This window comes from Sebastes umbrosus, chromosome 14, assembly GCF_015220745.1.
Source record: "Sebastes umbrosus isolate fSebUmb1 chromosome 14, fSebUmb1.pri, whole genome shotgun sequence".
Taxonomy (NCBI): domain Eukaryota; kingdom Metazoa; phylum Chordata; class Actinopteri; order Perciformes; family Sebastidae; genus Sebastes; species Sebastes umbrosus.
In genome coordinates, this window is record NC_051282.1 from 16,171,853 (window position 1) to 16,192,217 (window position 20,365).

At 43.2% G+C, this 20,365-nt stretch overlaps 1 protein-coding gene across 9 annotated transcripts in view; it reads left to right on the plus strand.

The window, feature by feature from the left end:
- LOC119501436 (RNA binding protein fox-1 homolog 3-like) overlaps positions 1–20,365 on the plus strand; it is a 466,701-nt gene that overhangs the window by 161,930 nt on the left and 284,406 nt on the right. For 2 of the 9 annotated variants that reach the window (XM_037791780.1, XM_037791781.1), the window contains exon 4: positions 2,100–2,176. The exons of 1 other annotated variant lie outside the window; for it this stretch is intronic. Coding sequence is in view for 5 of the 8 variants with exons in the window: in XM_037791779.1 (XP_037647707.1) it covers positions 1,755–1,756; positions 2,100–2,176 (79 nt within the window). In the remaining 3 variants the exon portion in view is untranslated. Of the gene's footprint in view, positions 1–1,650; positions 1,757–2,099; positions 2,177–20,365 lie in introns of those variants that run through there. 6 more of the 9 variants (XM_037791783.1, XM_037791779.1, XM_037791776.1 and 3 more) reach the window with 6 other exon arrangements.

The window sequence follows — 20,365 nt, forward strand, 5'->3', positions numbered from 1 at the left end:
GCCAAAGTCGTCGGCGGGGCCGGCCAAATCGCCGAGCTACCTCAGTGGCGAGAGTGCAGGGGGACCCGACACCGGCTCTCGCTGTTGTTGTCAGACAGGAGAGCAAGGACAAAGAGGGCAGCTTGATGGCTTAATGGGTGGTTTGATGGCTTCATAGGGTGAAAGTGAAGTTGGTGAGGGCGACCAAACAGATGAAAAACGACACAGGGGGGCGTTATACAAAACAGAGAATCAGCCGTAATACATCAAACAACTGTATCGCTTATATATTTTAAAGGAATCCTTGAGCTTTAGCGTGGTGGCATTGTCTCCTTCATACGGAGAAGGATTTATAGTCATATGACATACATACATAGATGCTGTGACACTGCGGTGATGCCTATACAGAAGGGTGAAAATAAACTGAGCACAAACAGTCAAAAGAGATTTAGATGATGTTGTCATGACGTCGACGTGAACGTGCCTGTTTTCTGGCAGATAATCCTCACAAAGAGAATCCTCCGGGCTAACACGCACCCGCGCAGGCAACGCTTCTGTCGGTGTTTGTTTCTGTAGCACCTCCGCTCGCAGTTTGTCATGTCTGACTTGGGCTTTAATTAGGCCCGCGAATTGAAGCGGCGGCAGCAGGGCCGGGAGCCCTCTGTCCACAGCTCAGCCGTCCTCCACGGCGTCTCCTCGGAGGACCTTTCTGCTCTGTGTGGTTAAGATAATAGCGGCTCGCTCAGAAGATGTTAATTGAGGGGAGATAAAGTGCAGTAGTGGCTGGAGGGATGCAGCGTGCGGGGGTGGAGGGGAAGGAGGGAGGGCTACCTGATTAGAGGCTGAGGTGTTTGACTTACAGCTCTTTTTTGGTGATATATGTACTGCTAGATTTTCAAAAAGGAAGGGAGGAAAACAGGAGCAGCATGCATCAAAAAACCCAGACCTAAAAGACAGTTATTAAAGCCGCTCCTGAATCATTTGTGTTGTTCGGCGCTGTGCCGTGCCATGCCGCACTAGCCTTGCAAGACCCGATAAGGCCAGGAGGATTAATTTTACCTCTCGGTAGCTCTTGGAACTGAATGGTGCTGTCAGCCTGTGCAAGGTGGAGTTTTGTGGAGCTTTTTCGAAGGGGCTGAGGAAAGGTGTAGCAGCCAGCCAGGCGGGCAGGCAGGCAGGCAGGTAGGTAGGTAGGTAGGTAAGGAGGCAGACTCTATATACGTGGGGCCTGAGAAGGTGAAGGTAGAGAGACAGAAGAAGTGATCTGACCACAACAGCTGAAGTGACAGAAGCTACATTAATAGTGGCATATGTCTGGAGCACGGAGAAAACTGAAAGAGAGAGAAAACAGATCCTCCAGCAGCCCGAGAGAGGACAGAGGGAACGAGAAAGAGGAGGGGAGGACGGAAAAAAAAGCAGAAAACAGTGCCAGCAGCCTCTATAATTGCCTCAATGCCGCTGGGATTGCTTTCATTCAATTGAAGCATTCTCTTTCTCTGTACATTCGAGGTGGAAAGGGGGGGCGAGGAGAGGAGAGGGGAGCAAGCGGGCGGGTGGCGTGGGCGGGTGGGAGATCCGACGGTGCCCTCCCTCGTTCGGTAACATACAGCGATGAGGGCGATAGCTGAATCTCTGGTATCGGTGTGAGCAGCAGAGAGAGAGAGAGAGAGAGAGAGAGATAGATAGAGAGTGGAAGAGTGAGGTAGCGATAAGGAGGTAGGTGGACCGCAGATCAGACCTGTCAGATGTGATTGCGCACCCAAGTGCAACCCCGCATGTGAGTGTGTGTGTGTGTTTTATATTTCCCAAAGACAACCTACCTCCTCACCCCCCCCCCCCACTCATAACAACACACACACCATCACTGCCCAAACACACACACACACACACACACATTCCTCGAGGAATCCTTTATTTCTTTATTTGGGCTCCTGTTGGTGCGTGCATTGGATGCTCTGCTCTCCCTCCTCCTCCTCCTTCTTCTTCTTCTTCTCCTCCTCCTCCTTCTTGTCCTGCTCTTCTCTCCTCCTCCTCCTCCTCCTCCTCCTCCTCCTCTTCCCTCATTGCCGCTCTCACAGCCTAGTTTTCTTTTTTTTCCCTCTTCAATCTTGTGTGTGCAGGTTGTATCTGACGGAGGGACCGGTGCCGCGCTCCCATCCCCGCGCTCCCATCCCCGCGCTCCTTCAACAACAACACTGTGAGTATTCTCATGCTAATTTGGCTTCTCCAGCCTTCCCAACGTCGGTTTGTCTCTTTCTTTTTTTTCTCTTTCATTCTTTGCTCTCTTTTATGTTTTCATCCGCCGCGCCAAATGCAGCGGCGGCAAGCGCGGGAACGGAGGAAAAAGAAGTGGAGACAAAAAAAGGAATGAGAGAGGATGTACAGAAATAGAGAGAGGAGAGGAAAAAGGGGAACAGGGGAGGAGGGAAAAAGAGACAAGGGGGGGGAAAGAGATTGCTGCCGCTGCTGCCGCCGCCGCTGCGAGCTGCCCGTTCTGCTTTCGGAGGTGTTTCTCTTGGAGGATGGTGGAATTGCCGAAGGGATGAAGGGGGCGGGTCTTGGGTTTGTGAGTAGATAGTTGCGCGAGAATGATAGGGGATGTTGTTGACAAGCATAGAGTGGCTCATCAGACAGCCGGGCAGCTGGAACCAAGGTTTTCTCTGTTGACTAAACTTCTGATTCATCCGTCACTTTCTATATTTACACACACACACACTCTCCGGGTGTCTTCTCTGCTTTTCCTCTTATTTTATTATTTTGGACTTATATGTCATTTCTCATGATGGTGTGAGATGTGTCGTCTGTGCAGATGGGAGACGAATCCTTGTCGAGATGTACCGAGCATATGTGTTTGTGCCATAAATAATATGCACTTTAACAGTAGCAGCTGCACAAAGGAGCTTTTTTTTTAATCAACATTTGCCCCCACGAACATGAATGTCTATCAATAATTGCGAAAGAGTTTTGTGTATTTGCCAGTAGGAAACATCGGAACTGTGCATCATCGGAGTGGACTTCTTATGCATTCACTATAATGAGTACAAAGTGTATGTATGTATCTATATATGTATAGTGTGTGGAGGTCAGTAAGTCAGTGTCCATTCCCACACGCTGCCCTTTGATCAAAGGGCCACATTTAATCCGCCCACAGCATGTGTCTGAGCCATATGAGGAGTGGGTGTACTGTGTATGTGTGTATGGGGGCTGAGATGGATAGGCCTTGTGCCCTCACTGCAATGCCATGGCTAATGGGCACGCAGGTCAGCGGGGATGGACATGCATCCGGCTGTGCGGATATATGTCACCGGGACCAAAAAAACTCTCTCAGGCCTTCGCTGTGACTCACGAAAAACACGAATCTTTGTAAGAGAAAAAAAAGCATATTGGGCCAACAAAACGCTCGCAACACACTTTGGCAGATTCATTTGGCAGAGTAAAAGGGATTGATCTGAGCGTGGCAATTAGGCAAATTTCAGAACTAAGCATCTGGCGAGGCGAGAACGCTTCGCCTGGCAGAGGATTACCATTTTAGTTCCATTTTGAGACGACGCAGCCCAGAATGTGTTATTTCACAGCACTCCAGCAGCTCGGCGGCTCAGGCAAAACCCGGCACATGAGGGATCTTTGTGCAGCGTTTATGTTGTGTATGTTGATTTCCACAACCTGCAAAGTAAGAGTTGCGCTTTGATTAATGATGATTAGGTTTAATATGTGTGTTCGTAGCCGTGGCGGCCGACCTCCCTATCCCCGGCCTTTCTGAAAATGAATCGACAGAGTGAAATGACTGGGATGATAGCAGCCTGCCGATGAGCTTGCTTTCTAAAGTAGGCTGATATAAATGAGAACCATTCCCCCAATTACGGAAGATTAGGTTACCCTCCACCAATCTGAATCCTTAAATCCCTTCTGTTTTTACAGCTCTGTCTGCCGAATGTAATTCAGCCTCGAGACCTGGGCAGAATAGCAATAAAAGAAGGTAGAAACTTTAGCAGTGAAACCAAGGCAGTAAAAATATCCATTGGGAGAGAGCTAAAGCACATGATAATTGACACAGCGCTGTGTTGCACTTGGCTGTAATTAACTGTGTAACAGAGGTTGTCAGTTGGAAAGGGAGAAAGCCCAGACTATCTTAGTGCATTTAACACACTTAAAAGTGCAACATTTATCGTGTCTTTCCAGACTTCTCCGAGGATGCGTTTCAGGTTAGCGTGGGCCTCTCAGCTGTATTTATCCACATCTTTTTACTACAGGCCCAGTCAGACATTATACGCTGCTTCCTTTATCCTTTCCACCACAGTTTGAACACATGAAAAATCAAAAGGAGCAATTGTTTCTAGGGCGAGCGCAAAAAAAAAAAAAGCTTATCATCTATTTTTAGTGCGCTTTTCCTCATTGTTGCCTGGGCCACGATTCATGCTTACGTCTAGTGGTTGTGTGCCATAAACTATGTTGTGCTTCGCAGCCAGGCGCTGGCTGGTGACAACTCTCACCCACACATTAGTGATCTATGAGCCATATACCACAGGCCCCCTGCTGCCTCGCCAGCCGCTTCCAAACGCACAGGACCACAACAATGTGGTTCTCCCTGTGTGATGGCACCCATATGTGTTGAGAGCACCTGTATTAGCGTAATGCGGCAACCCCTTTATTTCTCATCACTTATCACAACCCGCTACATGCTGTACCGAAAAGAGGGGGGGGAAGCTCATAAAGATAAAAATCACATTTCACTAGAGGGTGCTTGTGTGACAGTGATATATGCTGTGAGCATCCTGCCACCTCATTGAGATGGGAGTGAGTTCTGGGTGGCTAAATCAATTTGTGCAAAGGCTGTTGGCGCTAGTATTGGTGTCGTGATATGATCTTTGTTGTCCATTTTTAGAGGTCAGCGTGAGCGCAACGACAAGGGCAAAAGAATCTGACCGCTTTCTCTCTTGTTCCTAGGCTGGTAAATGATCCCGCCCAAGAGGATTGTGGGTAAAGTCAGTCGTGTTTGTTTTGTTTTTTTTCCTCCTAGGTTTAGACACTATGGATTCTCTATTAAGAATGTACTTTCATCCATTACCGCACGCGTCTTGATAGAGTGTCCAGAGCCAGAGGCGAGCTCCGTCCATGCATTAATCGCTGTAATTACTCAGCGAGGGTGACAGTGATTCTGGAGGTGCGTCTGAGTACATATACCAGTAGAGGACTGGGGGCGGGCGGTGGTAGACCAGTCGATAGGTGAACCTGACTCCCTCTAATCTTAGAGATCTCCGGTCAGGAAGAAAAGCCTGCAAGTCAAGCAATTTCCTCATGTCCATCTCATGAGATATGACATTGTGTGTTATACCATAAAAGCCATAATCTGTGGAATGTTTCTCCGAATTTTTGTCTTTATATTAGGGCTGTCAATCGATTCAAATATTGAATCGCGATTAATCGCATGATTGTCCATAGTTAATCCTGATTAATCGCACATTTTTCTATCTTTTCAAAATGTATCTTATTATATCTTATCAACATGGGAGTGTGCAAATATACTTTCTTTATGCAAACATCATAATCATCATGGCAAACTCAAGCCTAACGGGTAACAACAGCTGTCAGTGTGTCAGTGTGCTGATTTGACTGACATGCCCACTTTACATGCCCAAGTGGGCATGTCTGTAACGGGGAGACTCGTGGGTACCCATAGAACCCCATTCACATATCTTGAGGTCAGAGGTCACGGGACCCCTTTGAAAATGGCCATGCAAGTTTTTCATCGCCAGAATTTAACACAATTTTAAAGTGTTATTTAACCTCCTTCACGACATGACATGTTGATACCAATGGAATCCTTTGTTTTTTTAGTTTCACATGATACGAGTATCTTCAGTGTAGCTTTAAAACTGAGCCCGCTACAACCTCCATAAGATCAATTGTGTTAATACGTTGAATGAGTTAAGGCATTATTGTCGCGTTAACTTTGACAGCCCTAGTTTATATCGCTGAAAACTACACAGCTTTAAATAAACGTTGGTATTCTTCAACCTAAACTCTATTTTCCCATGTTTTTGTGTCTATGTCACTAATAGCAACAACATTTTCTGAAATTGGTCCAGTATTGAGGGAGAGCGCTGTAGCACTAAGTGTCTGACATTATGAAGAGAGTCTTGCTCAAAGAGAAGTCACTCTCTGAAATCTAGCGATGCGAAGTGTTGCCAGAAGACGACGGTGAAATAGTGGAATACATCCATGGTGGAAACACGAGTGCCAGCCGGGCAGAGTTTGTTATGTTGGAGTACAGAAAGTGTAGCTTAGTGTTATCTAAAAGATTTTCAATGTCATGGCTAAATATTTTGATGATTTCCACGATGTGGATGAGGTCTTTGAATTCAATGTATTTATTCTCCTTGAGAGGGACGTGGACGCAATAACAAATAGACCGGTTAAAGAGAAAGGTTTTATTTCTCTGTAGGGTCCTTTCCATAATGTTGTCAGACACTTATAATAACAATCTGAGCCTGTCAGTGGCATAAACAAACACTTTGAGTTAATGCAAACGTTACATTGACGCTGCTCACTTGACCTTGCCGGTTACAGCGTTCTCCCTCAATACTGGACCAATTTCAAAAATTGTTGTCGATTAGTCACACAAACATGGGAGAATAAGGTCTAGGTTGAAATATACCAAAGTTAACAAAGGGTTCTGTCCTTTTGCTGCACATAAAGTGATGCGTTCCATGCTTCCAGTGCGTGCGAATAAACCAAAGAATAACCGAAGCATTCAAGTTACTAAAAAAAAGAGAAGTTCCCTTTCATCAAATTTACCAAGGAAGACGTCACAGCGGCCACACTCTTTGACTGACTTGTGATCTCTGGGAAGTGCAGTGCAAAAATCACCACAGCAACGACTGCTTAGCAACAAAGATGTTGCCAACATAAAAAAAACAAAGCAAACAAAGAAAAAAAAACATCAACAAAAAAAGGCAAGAGATCTCAGAATTATCACTTGATTTATCGGGCTGGGGATATTATTCTGCCGCATTTGTTTTATGGCAAGGTCTGCCAGCGACGTTGGCTGTACAGATGTTCGGTGCGAGAGATGCTCGTAAAGAAAAGGAGGCGAGCGGTCAAATCAAGGCTGTCAAGTCAGGGAAATAAAAGCGGAGGAGGGAGAGCTAAACATGCTGCAGCTCCGAGGGCTCCGTATTGTCTGTACAAGGGCAGCAGAGTTCCTCTTTGTGTTGTGCTTCTCCAATGTGTGTTATAACGATTTGAATGTGCCAGTTAATCAGAGCGGCATTGTTGGTCATAATAAGTGAATGGAGTTTAATAGGTGAATGTCTTCCACTTCCCTTCTTATCTCACAGTGACTTTCACTTTCTTGTACCGCCTGCAGCAAGTAATCATGGGAAATATACGACTCAGAGACATCGTTTTTAATTAAAGACAGTTTTTAGAAGAGGGGAAAAAAGGGACATTTGGACGTGTGGAAAGAGAGTTCTTGTGCACACACATATGCATGTAGAGACATTTTCTTTGGGTTTGGTTTTCTCATTAATCACAGCAGAACCATGTCTGATACTAGCGTGCAGGAGATGAAACCGGGCTGGAACGGCGAATATTTGAACATCTCAGTGCTGATGTGTGCAAAGCAGAGTGTGTGTCTGCAGGGGAGGCTTTGAAATTTCATCCACTCCATCCCTTTTAACTCTGCGGAGGGGATGTGTGTGTCTCACTCCAGTTGGCCAATGGCTGTTAGGAAGCTCCTGAACACCCCCACCACCACCACCACCTCCGCCGCCACCCCTCCAACCATTCACACGCACACACACACTCCTCGCTATCTGCCCTCCCCTCCTCTTCCCAATCCCCCCCCCCCCCCTCTCTCTCTCTCTTCTACTCCACCGACCTGCATTGTGTCAGATAGTTTAATGTGAAATTGCTTTTCTTTCAAATTTCCCCCTGGAAACGCAGGTCGTCGCAAAATGTTACATCTCATAATGGCGTGTTATTGTTGTTCTTTCATACGAGTCCTTGGCTCCTTAGTGCGGGATTTTTTCGGCACGGAGCTGAGGTCACACTCGGCTATTTTTTCTCTCTCTGCCGCCGCTGCTGCCGCTTCACCTCGCTTTGCCATCTCGGATTCTACACCGAGCTCTTCCTCTGCTGCGCCCATGGTAACCCCGCTGAAAAATTTATCACCACCTCACTCTATGATTACGCTGTGCATTAGCAGGGCTTAAATTTAATTTGTCGGCGGGCCCTCGCGGCAGTGCTACGGGCCTGGCCTATCAGAGACACTTTGTAAAGGCCCTGGAAGAGCCTCCCGGGGTGATCCTATCAGTCAGACACACTGTCAGCAGACACACTCAGTTAGTCAGCATTGAGTCAGAAATGTGGCCCAGCCAAGCCACGCGCCACCGTTGGCTGCTCCGCTGGGCCGCTGCTCTGGGCATCAAGCTCCCCCGCCTGCCAATCAAAGCTCCAGCAAGGATGCTGACCTTTGTTCCCCTGTTGAAATGAATGCTCTTCAACAGGTGATCCGACCGACATCCCTGCCTCGGCACCCTCCAGTTTAAATATAGCATTCTTGTCTTTTTGTTCCACCCTCCCTTCACATTAGCCTGTTACAGCGCTGCTGTGTGTTTATGTCAGTGGCTCTGTAGGATGCACTCACATTATTTCACATATTTTTAGACTTTATTCAGTACACAATGTCAATCCTCTGACGATCGCCTCAATAATAATCACCTGTCTTAGAGTGGCTATTAGCGTCTTCCACTCCTGTGATTTACATTAATACCCGGTGGTTAATGTCATGTTTCTTTACCGAGAGTATGTGGAACATTTAAGTAGCGAGGCAGCGCTACCTCTGCAGTTATACGCCGTGTGATTATGTTCCATTTTGCATTGCCTTATTTTTACTTTCACATTTTTCATCCTCACAGACGACTATCAAAATAGCTTGATCTGAGGCCACTCCAGGCTGCTTTTATCGCCGCTCGCGGAATGAGAAGGTCAATTTTTAAGGCATTTCGTAGGGGGGACATGTTTAAACCAGCTAGTTACTAAGAGAACCAAGAGGGTCGTATGCTTCCTGCGGCTCTAATTGGGATCCATTTTCATTTTCATATGGTTTTAAATGTCAAGAACAGAGCACACGCAAAGTGTTTTGAATTTGCTCGCGAAGGCCTCAGTCCCCGGGTCAGAAAGGTTTAAAGCATATTGGTTTATTATGAAAAGAAGACATACTGTAACGAGGCACTCTGTAGCCGAGTTTTACCATTTGAAAAAGAAGGAGAAAAAAAAGATGATATACTGCTTCTGACCTCATCCGTGGTCCGCTGAGAACATAATGTCAAAAGTTGCCAGCGCCTTTCTTCATTTGACAGAAACAAATCCTCAGGAAGGACTCAATGGCCCTCCCTCCCCGTGTGGAGGCTGTGCACTCTCTTCATGCCTTTGTGGGTTTCCCCTGGGTGCTCCAGTCTCCCCTCATGGTCCAAAGATATACAAGTTAGGTGGACTGGAGACTCCCAGCTCACCAAATGTATGAATGAGAATGTGTATTTTATAGTGCTTGGTCACACCAGTAAAGAGACAGTGAAAGTGTCCTTGTGTAGTGGTGGAAGCTGAGTGATGTAGAGACTACATACAGCTTGTGTAGTGGCAACCTGGTCTCACTCCCAATTCGTCAAATACCGACACTCGGTCAGTGGCCTTTGGCGTCCGAGGCACCAAAGCACACCTTAGCGCTGCTAAAGATTTTAATATTGGTGACCTATTTTACATGAGTTTTGTTGCGTAACTTTCTTACTTCCCTAACTGCGGTTACGTAACAAGCGTAGTTATGTTACGTAGCAAACATACTTATTTTAACCTCATCCACATTATTTTCCTGAACCCTAAGCATGTAGTTTTGTTGCGTAAGTTAACCTAAAAACTCAGAAAACCTATGTTGGAAGTTTATTTTGAAAAGAGACTGCATGCTAGTGCTGGGCCAATATTTTCTATCACAATATATTTGATGTCATATCTCGATAACGATTTATATATATTGATATAGCATGCTGTCTTTTAATTCAATAAGTAGTCTATATGAAATAACCACGTGGTAAAGCATATTTTTTATACACTCCTGTGTGAATTAAATAGTTGTGAAATGAAAAGTACTGAGTAGATTCTCATTTTAAGAATGTGAGTTCAAAATGACCATAACAGTTTTAAGTGAAATTATAGAGAAAAAAGAAATATATGTAGGCCTAGCCTATATCGCGATAGACACAATATTGGAAAATACATACGATAGACATTTCCATTTTCAAACGTTTTGATGACATATACCGTCATATTGCCAGGCCTACTGCATGCATGTAACGAGCAGAAACTCTGTTTCCTGTGAATACAGAAGTTTATTTTGAAAAGACACCATGCATGTAACGAGTGGAAAGTGACGACGCTGACACGTCCAAAACCAGCGCTAGAGGGGAACCTAGAGTGTCATAGTTTGAGACGTAAGGCCACTGACCAAGCGGCAATATTTGACGAGTTGGGAGTGAAAATGTGTCGGTAGTGGCCACCGTTGGTTGTGCCTGGTTTTATTCATCCCTCCCCTGTGCCCTGTGCTGTACATAAAAAACTACAAGAAAAGAATCTAAAGTGTTTTTGATTTATTTGGGATGCAAATTAATTTAGCTTTATTGGTTTTACTTCTCATTTGTCAGAACATGGTTTTATACAGAAAAAAGAAAAATGGCATTTCAGCAAATGCCCAATAACGACATGTTTACCTTCACGTGACAAAGCCCTCTAATGGTCGTAAGATATAGGATTCTTGTCAGTCAGGAGCAAAAGGAGGAAGTAGCGTAACATTGCTATGTTGCCACAAAGTCAGTAAAGTTCATGGGGGTTAGATGAGTAAACTAAATGTTGGACTTTGACAAAGGAGCTGGCTTGGTTTCTTTTAACAATAAACACAGCTTTAACCAAATAGTTATTTCAACCCAAACTATACTCTTCCCCTAACGCTAATAAGTTGTTTCTGTGCATAAAACTTAATGAATCCTAACCGTAGCGGTGTCAAATCAGAAAACATGTATTTGAGTTGTTCTGGAGAGAAGTTACAAAACAACAGATTTTCTCATTTATTTTGGAGGACTTGTTGTAAAATGAGCGAAAATGGTATATTTCTCTTTGGACCCTCTGGTTCTCTGATCCACCAGATGGTTTGTTTACACGGAACCATCTGACAAGCCGTAGTTGGAAACTGTTTGGAAAAGCGCAGGCATTTTAAAAAAAAAAATACTTGGCAGGTGATTGGATGAACCATCTGTCAATCAAACTCAGACGGGAGAAGAGTGAAAACATCTTTTTCATCGAGAAAAGCCTTCGGTGGCGATCTTTGCTCTTCTTTCAATGAAGAAATATTCTCCTGTTCTGATATCACTGATGCTATTGCAGCAGCTACGCTAACATCTTCACGAGTCACCATTGTTGTTTAGAATGCACCTCTCCGTGTTGCGTCACACACCTAAACTACGGCCATATCTGCCAGTCGCTCCTCACAGGACGCTGATTGGTCAGGACACAAACGCATTACTTGAAGCCCAATGATTGATTTTCATGTGATCTTTTATCCAACGATTCTTGCGTGATCTCGTGACGCCGCAAGAATCCATCTGCCGAGCAAAGAAACTGCTTTTTCTCCCTTCCCTCGAAGCTCAAAAGTGTCACATGGTATGCAATTAGTCAACTGTACATATTTGTGCCGTTTTTTTAAAAAGCAATTTAATGTCATCCAAACATTCACTGTTATAAATACTGTTTTGGACGATCCCTCGGAGATTTGAACAGAAAGCTGTCCAGGTTATTTATTAATAATTATTTTTGTATTTAATTTTATTGAAAAACAGATGGTGCTTTAATTCACAGTGCAACTGCAATATGTTAGATATACAAAGTTTTCATTTGTGCATGAAAAAAAATATTTAAAAGGAAGGAATAGGAAAAAAAACACACATGTACAGATAAGGGCTGTCAATTGATTAAAATATTTCATGTCAAATGTACAAAATGTAACTTAAAGGGAAATTGGTCAAGTATTTAATACTCTTATCAACAAGTGAGTGGGCAAATATGCTGCTTTATGGAAATATATATATATATATATATTATCGGAAATTAATTACCAACACAAAACAATGACAAATACGTGGGTGACCATAGAACCCCTTTTCATTCATATATCTTGAGGTCAGAGGTCAAGGGACCCCTTTGAAAATGGCCATGACAGTTTTTCTTTGCGGCAGTTTGTAGCATTGTTTAACCTCCTTCGCAAGCTGGTATGACATGATTGGTACCAATGGATTTCTTAGGTTTTTCTAGTTTCATATGATACCAGTATCTTCACTCTAGCCTCTAAAAATAGAGTAAATTGTGTTAGTGCGTTAAAGAAATTTGTGACGTTAAAACGAATTTGTGTTAACTTTGACAGCCCTGAAACAGACACATGTAAATGTACTTCAACAATCTATATATAAAACCAAAAAAACAACAGCAAAAACACACTGTAAACAAACCAAACACATGCGTAAAATATGCACATACAGAGTGAACGCACCAGACTAGAGTGAAATACTGCAAACATGTCCAGGTTTAATCAGAAACTTCCACCTAGTGCTGCGTATATGTGACCGTTGAATAGCTGTTAGGAAAATAAATTAACGGAAATACCCTGGAGACTGGATTTTGTATCCGAGGTTCAAATGCAATTCCGCTTCCTGTAACAATGTATAATCCCTTGTCCGAGCAGGCCCTGTGTTTCTACCTTAAACATCCCTTTCATCCCTTCATTTAATAAATGACACCCAGAGGACGAAACGGGGACAAATCCCCGCTGACACCTGTGAAATATAGACTGATAATGCTCCTGCCACTCGCTTATTGCCGCTCCCTTCCACCTCCCCTACCGTCTGACAGGCCGGCCCGATGCATGTATCATAATGAGCGGATCTCTACGCCGTCAATTAGGAGCACCTTAAGCGTGTGAGTGAACTTCTGTGATTCCTGAAAATAAAGGGGAAAGAGATGAAGGATCTCTCCCCGGCTCATGGGAGTGAGCGCCGGTTCTCCTTCGAGTGCACGTATAGCATCTCCCTCAGTGTTAGCTATTTTCTGCCTGACGATTAAACGCACAGCATCTATTGCTTCTTCGTTTTGTGTATGTGTATGCGCAGTGAATATGCGGTGGCGGTCCCAGGGGTGGTGTGACGGAGAGGAGCAAGGCGTACCAGCCGTTCCGTGCACCCCCTCTTGCAGATGGGGGGAAAAAAAAACTCAGTCAGTCATTGTCTGCGTGGCTCACGTTGAATGATTTAATTACTTGCTTTAGACTTGAGCAATTATAGCTGAGCAGCACATATGTTAATTATATCTGACCTCACATTTTTGCTGCTCTGTTAATTGTTCGCTTAGATGACATTCGGAGATGACTGTCATTGGTGCCTGCGTATCGGGCAATTTAAGAAAAAACTGACAGGGAAATGGCTGAGTGACAGATTTTGGTCGACGGAAAAAGTTTAAGCTGCAGCGTTCGGTTCCAGATGGAGGAGTTCACGGCATGTAGGCCCCGTGACTTGTCCTTTTAACCCCTGCCTCTGTTGCCAACAGTTACATACACCCCCTCTCCATCTCTATAGACTGTTTGTGTTTTTTTATGAACTCTTTTAACAGGCTTACAAGCACATATTACAGCTGAGGACTTGAGACTACAAACACCGTGCATGTTGGTAGAGAGGAGATCTCACTTCCGGTTGTTTATGGCGGTGATGCATTTTGTTTTTCTCTCGCCATTATTGCCCAGGAAACATCTAAACCCACTAATGTCCCAGTTCAAAGCTCATCCTGTCTGTTTTAATGCATGTTTGCTTTCCCTTTCCGGAAGTCCTCGGCTCCAAAAAATCCATTAAAAACAGCTTGCGGAGACAAATTGCTACCTGAACTAATACATCTTGTTTAACGACACATGTATTACATTTTTTTTTTTCCGAACATGGTTTTTATCACACAGCTTATTATCACATTTAATGGAGACTGTTTTCACTTTTGCCATTACTGCACACTGTGGTTTAATTCTCCTGGCAGTGAGGAGGCAGAACAGAAGTTAAGGCAGCGTGGAAGGCAGATACACACAGCGAGCTCTTCAAATTCATTTTGTCTTGTGATATGATTGCAGCTGCGTGACTGCGGCCTTATGAAGCAGTGGCAGGAGAAATGAAAAATACATGTGCCGCTCAACACGATTACATTTGTTAATGCCGCAGTATGTCTCTGCACGCCGTTTTCTAATGGACTGTGCTTTTTGTTTGTCACCTTAAGTGAACGGAGACGTCTCTTGTTTCACTTCACTACACCGGAGTTGAATTTTGGGGAAAATAGGATGAATCTGGGGTGTTTTATTCGGGGAGGAATGTCTCCTGTGTCGGAGTTTGTGGCTTCAGATAGATTTAGTGCAACATTGGTACCTACATGGTGAAAAGCAGTGGCTAGTAGTTGTATTTTAACATATGAGTTTTCACTGTCCAACCTGAAGTTGAAGTTTAGCTAAAAATGAAAAAAGACATAATCAATGCCAAATTATCTAGAGATGCACCGATTGCAGTTTTCTTGGCAACTTTCGATTTTTGCCGATTCAGATTTTTTTTTTGTCCAAGAACTATAATTGACAGAAACATTTTTGTAACTTTTCTTACATAGAAAATAAGTCAATTATATGGATTCATAATAAAACATAAACTATTATGTAACTTACATTTTTCTCTAAAACTGCACCAGGTTCTTCTCTCACTCTAGGGCTGTGTCGATGACGATGTCGATGACATTGGCACTGAAAATGAGTCGACAACAATATGTAAAAGAGCAGCGCATGTTTTTTTTTTAATATTTTGTCCTTATAGCTGCTAAATACACTCATAAAGCCATAAAGTACTCTCCCTGCTACCTTAAAAAATACATTGAATAAATGTTTGAATGGAAACTTTGCAGACTTTCAACCGGCTCCGCCAGCTTGTTCTTACGATTCATGCTGCCTTGCTACTGTAAGGCGAATGGATAGCAGAATCTATCGATTTCCATTACAAACAGGGGTGAGCGTACTGTAGAAGAATAATGGAGCATATTTTGATTCTCTATTATGATGTCTTTCTTTAAAATTTAAGGGGTAGCGTTTTTCAGTATACCAATATCACCTATCAAATGCTTACACCACTTCTCACTCCATTCTGTAAGAATACGGGGAGAATATTGTTTTTGCATGTGCCGAAACGCAAGTAGCACATCTCAATAGCGTATATCATTTTGTACTTTAATAGGCAAACCTTTGTTTACATTTTGTCTTGTGCTGAAATATACAATGACATTTGGTTTGTCAAAATAAAATGAACTTAAATTAAATGGTCAATTAGAATTTTTGGAGGAATATCAATCGTTTAGACTTATCGATTAATTGGTAAAATAGTGGATAAACTAATCGATAGGAAATGTACTTGTTAGTGGCAGCCCTATCTTATTTACACTCAAACAGAGCTTGTACTATATCCCACTTTATCTAACATGTTTCAGAAGAAAACAGGTGCAGCATATCTATAGAACAAAACAGCTAATGTTCATAGGTACGCATGACTTAACAGAAGTGCATATCTAACAGATTCAGTGTGGACAGAGAGCGTCCGATGTTATGCAATGCAAGACTGATCGCCTGTTAAACCGGTTATTGCCAATCAGCTGACAACCGACCGGTTTCTTAAAATGATCGCTGAATTCCTTCTCCCTCCACAAATATCAATAAAATCGGAGGTAAATTAAGCATTCCCATGTCCTTGCATACAAGACGTAGACTTGCCGTATGTGAGTTGATATACTGGCATTTTCTAAATGTTTCAGTATCAGCTGCAGTATATTGTGTCTGATCCATTTCTGATTTTGGGTCTATTTGCCCAAAATTGAAACCAAAAAAGTGTTGTGACTCAGTGAACAGAAAAAATGAGTCACACAAAATAAACAACAGTGAGCAGTTTGAGTTAATGAGTGATGCAACCGGAGCCCGATTTGAGTTTTAAAGACATGTTGTTCATGCAGAGGTTGTCAAAACCTACCCAAAGCCTCCTGCAGGCTGTTTGCTTTCCAGCTGTGAAACATATTTAAATTGCTTTCCTTACTCTAATATGTGGCTGTATTATGTAGGAATGAAACATTAGCACGTCATGGAAAATTACTGAGACCACTGCAAACATTTCTATACAGGGCTTAATAGCCGGCTGATGTACAGTATATGCTGTAAGTTTGTCACAACCCTGTTGGTACGTTTCAGCTTTCTGTCAATTCAGTTTGTATTTGGCAGATTTCCAGACTTGTTCCCCTTGAGATATTAAATCATTTTGCTTTTCCATTTTTTTTGTTTTTTTTTAGACTGATGCCTTGTAATGTGGGCACAGATGTTTTGTCCTCTTTGGAACTGTTATGTTACTTTGAAAAGTCACATAAGTGCTGGTTGCCAGACGCCTTTTATAGCTGACAACGCTGCTCATTCAGCCTAATATGACTCACCACAGTGTTTGTAATTGTGATTAAAGTTACTAAGAGGAACTTTTAACTGGTTCTATAACAGTTCTCAATGTAGTACTGATGCCTCTATATGACCTACATAAGTAAACGAGACCATCAGCGAGAAGATGAGAGCTATTTCTAGTTATTTTTATTGTCTGTCATCAGATCCGATTCCCCACGGAATCAGACAAAACGATTTACAGCACGCAGGTTCACCAGAAACTCCTTCAGCTCAGACTCCAGCGGGTCCTCTAGCAGCGAACAGCGCCGCGGACAGACCCAGATCCTGCTTTGCTTCCGCCTTCGACCTGCAGTCGGAGCTCAGGCAGGAGGTGGAGAGCTCTGCATCCAGCAGCATCGACAAAGAGTATAAAAGAGACGAAACTCCGGTGTGTTTTTGACAACAGCTACTGCAACCATTCGGTAAAATATGACAATAGAATAGAAATAATTTAGTCTTACTTTTGCACTTTGTAGGCGGATTTTTTACTGGCATCCGGTAGTCGCTTTCAGTCCAAAATGGCGCAAAAATGACTTTCACTTCTTGGCAATATACGTTCTTTGGCATCAGTTTGTCCTCCAGGCCAGGAGCAGAGCTTCGCCTCACTGCTCCAACGGTCCCTGCTGGGAGTCAACACCGACACCACGCTGCTGGAGGCCCACGCTGTATTGCTGGGCCCGCAGGAGGGAAGGGAGGCACGGGAGAACCAGAACCAGGACTGCACGGGGCAGACTGTAAGCTGCAGTAAAATGAGAGGTTTCCTAAAGGGAGTCTGGTGCTCATTGGAAACACTACTGCTTTTGTCCACGGGGACTGCCAAACTCCCAAAATGAAAGTTCCTCGTAGTAACTTTAAGTTACTCCAAAGAACTCTTTTTCTATTAGGGGTAATTTTAGATTTTTGCTAATGTTGCAGTACACTTCATGCTGGTGTGTGTGTGTGTGTGTCTGTGTGTGTGTGTGCCCGTCTGTTTTGGTTGAGATTCTGAGCTGATGGCAGCACACATTCATTAAGCGCAGTGGCTCAGGCTTCTCCCCACCAGGATCCACAGACAGCTGTCAGTTTAGTGAGGGGCTCCTGCACTGATTGTACGTCAACATTCACTCCGACTTGCACATTCCACTGCACATCTACTTACTTCGACATTTACATACCCATCAACACAGGGCCGCTGCAGTGTGAGCGCTGGCCCGAGTGGCTGTCAGGACCGATTACACAGCTACGACCTTTGCTCCCCTGTGTTTCTGAATGTTAAGATTTATGTCAAAGTGAATGCTTATGCATGTAGGAATGTGGAAATTAAAGTGGTATTAATTGATTTTTTGACCACCTCATTATGGTGAATATGTTAGCAAAGGGTTGCCTACTTACAAATCCAACAGACACATAGCATCATCATGATCACCATCATCATCATCATCATCATCACCATTGGAGTCGTTTTTGTGTCCAACAGATGAATGTTAAGTTCCATATTCACTCTTCTTTTAAGTCTGGTTTGGACTTTGGACTAAGTGTTTCATTCTCTTCAGTCGCGTAGGTTTTCTTGTGTCTCCTGTTTGGTGCTTGTTGTTAAGTACAGTGGGTTTATCAGAGCTTGTTTGCTGAAAACAGCTGCCTGCTGCTACTGGAAATGCTGGTTGAGAGCGCTGCGACTGAAACATAAAATGTGCCATCAAAGTAAAACTCTGAGCTAAAAGAGGCAAGTTGGTGAAAATATTCTGCAAGTTTATCACTGCAAGCGACTCCTTTCACGACACACAGTCATTAGATTCAAGAGCAAATATGAAGATTTGCTGCTTTTCTGTGTTTAATACAATTTTCAACTGAATATCTTTGGTTTTTGCAATTATGCAAATGATCCATTGTTACAGCTCTACTTGATTCATTTTCAGTAAACAAGTAAAAATATGAGCTTTGACAATAGGGCTGGGCGATGTGTCTTATAAATAATATCTCAATACTTTTAGGCTATATTGTGATGGAGGACGGAACCTGCCAATATAAAAAATAAATTAATAAATAAATAAATGACTCGATAAATAAATAAATATTCATTAATAAAGTAAACATGATATTGAAATTAAATGTAGCCATTAATTAATCGTTAAAATGTAACACAAATTGATATTTGTTTTAATTTGCTTCTTTATTTCTTTGTAATAATTCCTTTATTTATTTACACTTTTGTTTATTTTTGCATTTATTTTTATTTATTTTTAAATGTATTTATTATTTTGCATTTTTTATTTATGTATTCATTTTTCCATTTAATTTTTATTTTATATTTATTTTTAAATGTATGTATTTATTTATGTATTTATGCATTTATTTATTTATTTATACACAATTTTCCCTTTGCATTTCACCGCTTATATATTTCCCCAAACTCATTAATTTGATTCTATTTCTCCTAAATTGTTGGGAATTATTTAATTCAAAAGAGTGTTTCTATTTTAAACAGCACAGCTTTTTTCTAGTCTTTATAGCACTGGTTTTAGACCAATTGCATGCATCGTAAATCTTCTCTCATGATGCTACTCAGCCAATCAGATCCGTGCATTCTGTTAAGCATTGTGAATTGCGTCAGGGAGTGAGATACACACACGTGAGAGAGGAGACGAGAGACGACAGTCGTAGGAAATAAGTGGCGTGCTCTAAAAAGAGAAAAGTAGACAGCGAAAACAGAGCTTTTTCATCCAGAATGGATGTTGCATGTTTATTCTTCTCACGGGCAGTTCAAAACCACTATGTCTCACATGTTCAGAGACCATGGCGATCATTAAAAGCGGTAACAGCGTTTTTGAAGTGGAGGCTGGCATCTTCCGTCCCTTTTTCCAACCTCAACACGTATAAACTCGCTCTGGCGCTTCGCTTCTTACGCTCTCTCCACGCTCTTTCCCTGTTCCCTGCTTCCCTTTAGATACAGAAACACCCATACGCACATCCATGCTCATATGCCACACACACTCACCCAGGAGAGTGTGTCTGTGGGAGGGAAAGAGCCAAGAGAGAAGCGGAACGCCAATTCGAGTCCCATGCTGGCGGCTTAAAAAAAAAGACAATATTTATATTCGATGTTGGCGATATAGTCATTTACTACATCCCACGTAGAACAAGCTGCAATACATTGAGTATATTCGATGTATCGCCCACCCCTATTTCACATAGTACACACAAAGAAAAGACTTTACACCCTAACCTTGTGCCATGAGAAAGTTTGACTTGTTTGTTATAATGTATGTCTGTTTTATTTTACCTCAGTGTTCCTGTCTGTTGCTGCAGTAAGGAGATTTTTTTTTTTTTATTCATTGGTATTCAGATATGCTGGCCCGAGGTGGCAATCTGTTAAAGAACGTGGAGGGGGGTGTCACCTCTCAGTTAAGGCGGCGCTGCCATGCTCGAGGCCTGGTGTGCTTGGACAGCTGGCCTCAGAGTTAGCGAGTGTGACTGTGGAGGAATGGTCGCTAAATAACAGAGCCTACAGCTCTGCCCTCCCGCCTGGCCGGCTGGCCGGCTGGCTGGCTGGCTAGCAGGCGTGACGCGACAGGACGGAGGCCAGAGCCAGCTACAATCCATTACTTTTACCTGAGGAAGAGGGGAGGTGGAGAGAGAGAGGGGGAGAGATTGAGTTAAGGGCCAGAGCACCTTTCAGCGCTCCCCTCTGCATGCTAATTCCACCAGCGCTTCAAAAGGGATCAAAATCTGCTGGCTGAGAAACGTGGCCTCTCAACTCACTAAAGGAAGGGAAAAATCCTCCTTCCTGCTTGACGCTTCACTGGCAACCAGTTTGCACACATATGCATATTAACA